The sequence below is a fragment of the Trichechus manatus genome, unplaced genomic scaffold (genome assembly GCF_000243295.1).
Source record: "Trichechus manatus latirostris isolate Lorelei unplaced genomic scaffold, TriManLat1.0 scaffold00037, whole genome shotgun sequence".
NCBI classification, from domain to species: domain Eukaryota; kingdom Metazoa; phylum Chordata; class Mammalia; order Sirenia; family Trichechidae; genus Trichechus; species Trichechus manatus.
In genome coordinates, this window is record NW_004443973.1 from 15,591,128 (window position 1) to 15,601,190 (window position 10,063).

Genomic DNA, 10,063 nt, shown 5'->3' on the forward strand with positions numbered 1-10,063 from the left:
GTGTCATGCCAATTGAGCTAGATGTTCCCCGAGACCATATGACCACTAGATTTTTTAAAAAATATTTTATTGTGTTTTTGGTGAAAGTTTACAAAGGAAATTAGGTTCTCATTTAACAATTTCTATACATATTGTTCAGTGACACTGGTTACATTTTTTCACAATATATCAGCATTCTCATTATTTCCACTTTGGTTGCTCCATTTCCATTAATCTAGCTTCCTTGTTTCCCCTAGCCTTCTCATCTTTGGTCTAGGGTAAATATTAACCATTTGGTTTCATCTAAACAATTATTTTGAGGAGCACAGTACTCACAGGCAATATTTATTTTATGGGCCAAACTGTTATTTGACTTCTGGTAGTGGTGTGAGCTCCCAGTTTAAAGTGTATCTCAAGGCAATAGTCTTGGGGGTTCATCTAGTCTTTACTGGTCCAATAAGTCTGGCTTTTTTTTTTTTTTTAAGGAATTTGAGTTTTCTTCTACATTTTTTCTCCCATTCTATCCAGGACCATCTATTAGGTCCCTGGTCAAAATGGTGATCACTAGATTTTGATTCAATGAATACTTGTTACATGCCAGGCACTGTTACAAGCTCTAACGCACCTACTGTATGTCAAGCATTGTACTAGACAGTTTTAAGTACATGACTGCAGTAAAACCTATAACATACTGTTTCCTTGTAAAAAGATTAAAGCTATCCTAAACTTAATTAAAGCAGGAAACATCAGGTACATGGCAGGTCCCCTGTAGGCAGCTAAAGCACTCCCACAGTGGACGCCAGCTATTCTCTGCAAAAACTGACCAGAGAGCGGGCCCGTCAATAAATTTCTTGTAAAAACTTAATCATCATACCTCTCTCTGCCAGGAATCTTTTACAAGATATAGTGTTTCTTTCAGGTTAAAAACCAAAAGGGCAACAAGTTGATTTCACCAGCTGGGCCCTGGAACACTGCTGTGGATAATTTCCAGTGAAGGACGCTGAACACGAGCAGGACTCTTTGGCCAACCGCCCAGGCCTTCAAGCCAAACAGCAGCTTAGTTAAAAAGGACATAGGATTTAGACAAAAGCAAGCTGTTCTGAGTGTTAACATGATAATATTCACTAGCTTCCTTGGAAAATTTAGATGTGCAGGAGAAATGCTCATTGCGCAGAGGTGCTATAGGACAGCATTTTAATAAAAATTAAACCTTGGGAAATAAAAAAGTTTCAAATAATGTTGACTATCAAGAATATATCTGTTGCAGGACAGAGTGTCAGGAATAGGAGGAGGATATGGAATGTGTGGCTAATTGCCTCCATGAACAACTGCCTTCTTTGCTATGAGACCAGAAGAACTGGATGGTGACTGGCTACCATTACCGAACATTTTGATCAAACATTCCACAGAAGAATCCTGACAAAAGGGGGAAAATGCAGAACAGAATTTCACATTCTAATGGACTCTAGATTTTCTGGAGCCATGGAGGATGGATGAACCCCTGAGACTATTGCCCTTAGATAATCTTTAAACCTTAAACCAAAAATATTTCCTGAAGTCATCTTGAAACTGAACAATAGTTTAGTTTAACTAGTAAAAAAGGTCTGCCTTGATCATTGGACTCTTTTAAGAACTATCTATATGGGATCAAAGTGACAACAGTAACTTGAAAGATTAGATAGGAACCTTAAGGGGTAATGAGTTTATATTAATGAGGGAGGAACAACTCAGAAAAGGAGGATGAGAATGGTAGCACAACTTGAAGAATGTAATCAATGTCACTAAATGGTACCTGTAGAAACTGTTGAATTGGTGTTTATTTTGCTGTGTATATTCTCAACAACAACAAAATAATTAAAATTTAGAAAAAAAGAATGTGTCTATTGTTTTAATAAAAAATTTTAACAATTTCTTTTTACAAAGGAAAGAAGAAAAAAAACAAAGGAAAGGAGGAAGACAAGAAAGGAGTACGGAAGGAAAAAAAGAAAGAAGGAAGAAAAACCCTAAAAAATGTTAACATTACTTTGTAGCATATAATAGAATATTTAAATTATAGGTCCATTATACCAAATGACAACATCTTGGCTAGTCCCTTCCCTCTGGGGAGATTAGTAGTATTCATAACTCACTGATCAAATCAGTACCAGTCCTGGAATGATCAAGTGGGAAGCACTGTGTTCTGTCATCACAGAGATGAGAGTTTCTCCTTTCAGTTTTGAACTCCAGATTCAACTTGGAAACAGAGGAATTAAAAAAAAAAAAAAAAAAAGAGCAACTGTAGGATGTGTCTAGAGGAGGAGAAGAGTTTTTAAATACAAATGCCATTTTAGAAAGACTCTTGAACTTATTAAATCACAAAAAGTGATTTCTAAACCTCATTTGGAGTCCCTGGGTGGTACCAATGGTTAAGCACTCAACTACTAACAGCAAGGTTGGTGATTCGAACCTACCCAGAGGTGCCTTGGAAGAAAGGCCTGGTGATGTGTTTCTGAAAGGTCACAGCCTTGAAAACCCTATGGAGCACCATTCTCCTCTGCAATACATGGGTAATCATGAGGCGGAATTGACTCAACAGCAACTGGTTTGGTCTCTGGAAGCTTCATTTAAGACACGGATTCCAACAGTCTGAGGCATGCACTTGGATCCAATGTTTATAAACTCCTGGCCATCTGAGCTCACTGTCATTTAATAGGGGAGCTAAAGAAACATTTTGATAACCCTTCTACTAACAACACTACAAACAGCCTTCAGAGAGCAGATTCCATACTATTTTGACAACAGGTGTCTTCAAACATCTCTATTCTATAATTAGGAAACAGGCTGTTTTTAGAAATCTTAGTTAACAGTTCCAATATAGAAGCTGGGGAGTGTACCTGGCAGTAAGAACATATCATAAACCCTCTCTGATGGCTAGACTAGCAGGTCCACCACACGTTAGAGCAATGAGGAGGGACCACCAAGACCTGCAGTGCCAGTCAGAAAGATGCTAAAAAGAAAATTAAGGGCTACAGCTCACTAATGAGAGATGGCAGGAGAGTAAAAGGCCTTACTTATTAAAACCCATGCTGAGTAATAAGAAGGCTTGGTGATGGCTGAATTCCCATTTTGTGTAAGAAACTAGAATATGCCAACTGCACCAGGAATGTACAAAGGTATTCTGACTGAGTAAAGGAGAAAGAGGTGTCAGATGTCTAACACAAGTTTATTGGTGTTGATTAGAAAAATGTATAATTAATTTCTATACACTGACAATATGTATAGGTCTAGGATCAATTCCATGAAACTTACTGTAAAATGACTCTATAGGTGTTTTCTACACTGATGCTAGATGTTAAAACCATATAAAATGAAACACTACAACCCTTCAAAGCAATCCACTTATGATAACTATTAAGATAATGGTAATTTGACTTAAAGCAATGAAGACACTTTGGAAGCCCTGTTGGCTACTGAAAAGACATGATACATGCATGGTGAGAAAGCTCAAGCAAGTGGAGATGCTTGGTGACTTTTGGTATAGCAATATCTTACTAGGACTAGGCTCTCGGGAGCTAGAATAACTAGTCCTGCTTTTATTAATCTCTTTGACTCTGGATGGTACCCCTAATTCTAACTAAGCAAAAGAGAAATCAGTAAAATGGTGAAGAGCTATGAAAGGCTTGCCACTACTAATGTCAAGAGCATGGCAAGACAAGGCAAGGCAATGCAGAAGTATGCATATGCCTAATCTAAGAGTGAGCCACAGAACTTTGCTCGGAAACTTGTGCTCTAATCCATTCCTACATTGCAAGGCCTTGAGAAAGTCACAAAAATTAATGGTGCATCAATGTTGCCAACTACTAAATTGGAAGAATGTTCTACCTTCTTGTTTGTTATACAAGTGTTTTACGTGACCTCCTTGACAAAAGTGCTTCTCAAAAGAAAATGAAATGCATGCTGAGCCTAGTACCGTGTCTAGTATATAGAAGATAATGAATCTACAAGTGTTGACTACATGAATGAAGAAAGTTCCACATGTAAGACAGAGATCTAATTGGTAGACCATCACTGAAGGATCTTTAAATGTTTCCAGAAACTGACCCAGAATGTTTGGTGCTATGGCTAAGGGAATCACAAACTCCAAGTGCCAGTGAGTCATCTGCTATGCCTAACCCCTAACAAGGACCATTCACTTCCGAGAATCAGCTGACAGACAGTACCAAATTATGGTCTTATAGTTATAGGAAAGATAGCTTTTTTTTTTTTTTTTTTTGCCAGTGAGGTAAGCCACTGCTGTAGGATGGTGGAAGGCACATACCTGGGAAAAGCGGACTCAAATACTAGGACCATAGACTCCTAAATGCTTTTCAGCTGCCACACAGATACCGCTTATGATTCAGCAGATTACTAGTCTAACCAAGAAATAATACACTGCAGTATTATGCTCCATCATAATGCACAGACCTGTTTTCAAAGGAACTTGGAAGATAACCATTAATAAGTCATATGACATTTTGATGAGTCTATTTATTTACCCTAAACTTACTGATCCCCACCACAAGTAGGCACATTGATAGTCATGTGGGATATAAAGATGAATATATCCTGTTCTTCATCCTCCAAGTCTAGGGAAGGGGAGGAGAAGGTCACCACACTGTTAAAACATAATATGGTTAAGTGTAGGGCACTCTTATAAGCTAAACACAGAGGAGGGAGTGGTTAAAAAACCATGAGGGAGTTGAATAGGCTTCAAAGAAGAGCTTACTTTTGAGTGAGGTCTTGCTTGGTAAGGAGGGGGAGGTAGGATATACTCTAGCTACAGGCAGGGTCTTGTTAAAAAAAAAAAAAAAGGAGGTATGGGAAAACCTTATGTGTTTGCATAATGGTGAGAGGACATTTGTAGCTAAGGCAAATGTGTGTGTAGGAACGGGGGGTGAGAAATGGGAGTGACAGGGCTGGAGAGATGGGTTTGAACCATATTATCAACAGCCTTACACATCATTGCAAGTCAGCTGGAATTTGTCTTGAAGGTTTTAGAAACAGAACTTTTATCAAGTGCCCTCCTATTAAAGCGGTAGGTGGACAAGAATGACTATTTAAATAGGAAGACCATTTAGGAGGCTATTGTAGTAGATTGGGCAAGGGTGGAAAGGACCCAAACCAAATCAGTGTCAGTGATGTTAAGGAAGCAGGTACAAGAAACGAGAAAGAGGAAAGCAAAAGGAAACTCTTCGTATTTTAGATAGGTGTTGGTCATAAAAGTTATTGCAGGAAGAAGATGACTAGAGGAAGAGCATGCTTTCAGTTGGGAACACTTTGTGTGTAACGTTCAGTTTCCTCATCTATAAGATGAGGATAAATAATGAGTAATAAAGTAGATCTTAGAGTTGTTGTGAGGATTATATGATATGATACACAAAAAAATGATACTACTCCTTGTGACTAGATTTGTGGAAGTATGAGCCTGGAGAGAATACGGGGCAGAAGAGAAACGTGGAAGTTATTAACACATAGGCAATAGCTGGAAGTGTCTGAGTGTATAAGCTCGATCATTCAGGAAGATTGCCTTTTGAAAACCAGGGCCAGAACCCTGGTATACACAGCTATGTAGAGGATGAGGCACTGAAACGGTGGCGAGCAAAGTCAACTTTGAAAGAAAGATCCAAATGTAGGAATCTGGAGAAAACGGCACTGTGGAAATAAAAAGAGCAGGGAATAGCCAAAGTGCCAATTCTGCCCAGAAGCTAGTAGGGCGGAAGTTGAAATGAGTGGGTCATGTGGGCCCTCAGCAAGAGTTGTTTCAATGAAGTGAAGGGGGTGAAGAACAGATCAGTTTGTTTAGGAATGTTATATTTTCATGACATATTTTGATACTAGATAACTCTTAAACTGGGGAAAAACTCATTATGGAGGTCTGGAACACTCAGATTTTACTCTCCCCCAGGAGCTACCAATAAAATTTTTTCTTTAATTTTTAGAACAGAAGGACTTTGGATCAGATTGAGAGACAATTACTGCTATCAGGATTCATTGCTGTATTTTTCTATGGAGAAAGGAACAATGGGTTTCTGGGAAAGAGTGAAGAGACAATGGGAACAAAATACAAAACAGCCCAAACAAAAATGCAAACTTTCTGTAATAAGGCAGAAAGTAGCACTAACCTAATGCTGTGGAGAGAACAGAGGTCAGTGACTTTCAGACTCTACACCAGCCTGCCAAAAACCATCAAAGACACACGTGAGCAACCACTCTTACCTTTCTTTTGATATCAGTGAACTGGGAAAACATTAAAGACCAATAGAATGACAGCTCCAGGATGTAGTAGTAGTGAAGGTCAGTTGTGAGCGGCTGAGGATGAAAGAAATGAAACAGCAATAGTTAACCTGTTGCCATCGAATCGATTCCGACTCACAGTGACCCTATAGGACAGAGTAAAACACCCCCGTAGGGTTTCCAAGGTTGTAATCTTTACAGAAGCAGACTGCCACATCTTTCTCCTGCGAGCAGCTGGTGGATTCGAACTGCTGACCTTTCAGTTAAGCAGCTGAGGGCTTAATGCCTGTGCCACCAGTTCTCCTTATAGTTAATAGGGAACCTAATTTGTATTCCAAACATCTGAAGCTCAGTCGTGAAAACTGACATGGTCCTGCAGCCTGAACAAATGCAATTCCTGATTCACTCTCCTTGTGAATAACAGGGCTTTGAAGGATGTCTCTAATCCACAGCTTGAGGCATTATTTTCATTTTATCTCCAACTAAAAAAGCATTAATCAGTATGAACATTTGATACCCAATTCTTTACTGAGTTTGACAATAACATTTATGATCCTTTGAAATGCTTATCTGCAAGATTCCTTAGGCAACTGGAAAAAAGTATTCTACTATACATACAAAAGAATAATCCTGGACAACCGCTGTGAGATTCCACAGCACAGGGGCAAGGCAGGTAAGTGATGGAAATGGGAGTGTTATATCGGTCACTGAGGCATAGAGTTTCATTACGCTCCATTAATCAGGAAAATTTCTATTAGGAAATGTTCAGTACATTGCAAATGTCAAAAAGGATGACTTGAAAATATTAAAAGATCTGAGCAACAGGGAGGCTACCAAGAGATACTAGACCTAGATACCCAGCCAGGAAACCTGAGATCAAATCCCAGCTCCACAGTTTAGTAGCCATAGAATTTGAGTCTTAGTTTTCTTATCTGTAAAATAAGTATAATACATGCTCTACCTGCCTCAAAGGTTCAGAGATGGGGAGAGGCTCAGAGAGGCGGTGGGAGTCAGGGATATCTATTTTGCACCTAAATTCATGAAAACAAAACAGAGTTTTTAACAATCATTTTTGATGAGTTGTTTCTAATTGCTGAATTGAGTTGTAGTGAAATGTCTTGATTTATTAGAATAAATGAAAAATCTTCTAAACTGATCACACAAACATCTCCACACCCTTACAAACAAGGCATAGAGTAAATACAACAGAAATTTAAAAGCTTTATACACCAATAGCAGCATCACAAATGACTATCGTGAGCTGGTGCTCACTTAACTAGCAACTCTAAGCATGGGCATCTAGGAAAATAGTTGTCCCTCTCATAGGTTTTTGACAACAAAATGGATGACAAGATAGGACATTCTCCAATCAGCAAACCTAAACTCTAAATGATGATGAACACCAATGTGATTGTCACGCTCAGCATCACCCTGGAGAGAATACATTTCCTCCCGAAGGCATTAGCCATGAGGGACAGGTGTTCAGGTCAGATGTATGGCAGCAATGAAATCTAAAAAAATAGGGCACTGGCTTCAGGACCCTTCAAGCCAAGGGTCCTGAACCAAAGTAAATTTCAGTTCTTAATGAGACTCTCTTACTTCCTGCATCACCACCTGGGAAAATGCACAGAGGGGTTATGAGGACAAGTTAGAACATGTCTAGAAACTGCTGAGCACAGAATTATAGTAATTACTATATTCGTGGACTTCTTTCCAGTTGACAATGCTTACGTGCATGTTACCTTATGTGAGTTTCATAAGAACCCTATACAATTAGTAACATCATTTTCCAGATTGTATAGTTGACAGGACATTGCTGTCAGTTGAGTCAGGTTAAGGGGCTGATCTCAGTCTTATACTTAATAAGGCTCACAAGGGCTTCTCACTTCCAAATTGTGCCGTTTATAACAAACTATACAAGCTTCAACCAAACGCAGCTTTACACTAGTTTAAACCTTATATACACACATATATATAAAAAGTTATCACATATGTAATATACAATATAATATGCATACCCATACACAAGGAGCAGTGTATCTTTAACAAAATTGAAGACAGACCACTATCCTTTCCTCTAAAATCTGTTCAATTATTTTTTATATGCTAAAGACATAATAAACATGTTTCATGAGAACGCTCCATCTTTAAAAGTGCTATTAAGGCTTGACATTGACTGTCAGAACTGCAATCTATATATTTATGTAGATATAATTACACACAAAGCTCTATAATTACTTGCATAACCATGATTGCATGCATAACAATTACATGCAGTTTAATTTTTTTTCCACACATACACACACAAAAGTAGCTATTTTTAAAAATTAGTTTATGTGGTTTATTTAGGATGACCACTTTTCCCACAAGAGATCACGAATTTGTCCTAGATTTCAGGAGTTATATACTGAATCATTCACGGATAAGCAATGAGCTCTTATCAGTATAAGGACGCTTAATCTTGATCTGAAATCCCACATATGGTAGCTTTCCTTAAATGCTAATAATGTTTCCTATTTTTAAGCATAACTGTATCTACCACCACTTCAAGCTTTCATGTTGAATCTGTGAAGTGCTGTTTGTTAAGCAGTCTGCAGCTACATTTAGGGCCACTGCAACTAATTTTCTCAGAAATCAGCAACTTCTCAGCTCCATCCATAAACCTGAAAGTTATTTCAGACTGCATTACAGTTAAGGAGAAGAGTGGGTATTGCATTTCATATTGCATTTGTTCTCAATGTCTTCATGTGACACAATTTTCCTCTTAAGTGTGGTGCATTACAGCAGCTGCCACACCAACATTCAAGTTAGGGCTTCTAGAGGCCTTTTTTAAAAAAATTTTTCCCATACAAAAATTTATACATAGTTATGTGACCCTAATTGCTCTCCCCATACTGTGACGGCACACTCCTCCTTTCCATCCTGATTCCCCATGTCCATTCAACCAGCTCCTAACCCTCTCTTCCTTCCAATCTCACCTCTGGACAGAAGCTACCCGTTTAGTCTCTTGAATCTACTTGAGCTAAGAGGCACACTCCTCACAAGTATCACTTTATGTCCCACAGTCCAGTCCAATCTCTGTCTGAAGAGTTGGCATCAGAAATTGTTTTAGTTCTGGGCTGATAAGAGAATCCAGGGACCATGCTTTCCGGGGTTCCTCCAGTCTCAGTCAGACCATTAAGTCTGGTCTTCTTACTAGAATTTGAGTGCTGCACCCCACCTTTCTCCTGCTCCATCAGGGACTCTCTGTTGTGTTCCCTGTCAGGGCAATCACTGGTGGTAGCCAGGCACCATCTAGTTCTTCTGGTCTCAGGCTGATGAAGTCTCTGGTCTATGTGGCCCTTTCTGTCTCTTGGGCTACTACTTTCCTTGGGTGTTTGGTGTTCTTCATTCTCCTTTACTCAAGGTGGTTGAGATCAATTGATGCATCTTAGATGGCCGCTTGCAAGCTTTTAAGACCCCAGACACCACTCACCAAAGTTGGATGCAGAACATTTTCTTAATAAGCTTTGTTATGCCAATTGACCTAGATGTCCCTTGAAAGCATGGTCCCCAGACCCTTACCCCTGCTACTCTGTCCCTCAAAGTGTTTTACTGTGTTCAGGAACCTTCTTAACTTTGGTTTAGTCCAGTTGTTCTGACTTTCCCTGTAGTGAGTGCTGTCCTTCCCTTCACCTAAGATAATTCTTATCTACTATCTAGTTAGTAAATAACCTTCCCCTGCCCTCCCCACCCTTGTAACCATCAAAGAATGTTTTATTCTGTGTTTAAACCTTTTCTTGAGTTCTTATAATAGTGGTCTTATACAATATTTGTTCTTCTGTGACTGACT

The 10,063-nt window shown here is 39.0% G+C and overlaps 1 protein-coding gene across 2 annotated transcripts in view; it reads right to left on the reverse strand.

Annotated features, from left to right (window-relative positions):
• The window catches only part of CERS6 (ceramide synthase 6), a 333,383-nt gene that overhangs the window by 73,605 nt on the left and 249,715 nt on the right, over positions 1-10,063 (reverse strand). For both annotated transcript variants that reach the window (XM_023730602.1, XM_004375551.2), the window contains exon 6: positions 6,214-6,306. In XM_023730602.1, the coding sequence (XP_023586370.1) occupies positions 6,214-6,306 (93 nt within the window). The remainder of the gene's footprint in view (positions 1-6,213; positions 6,307-10,063) is intronic.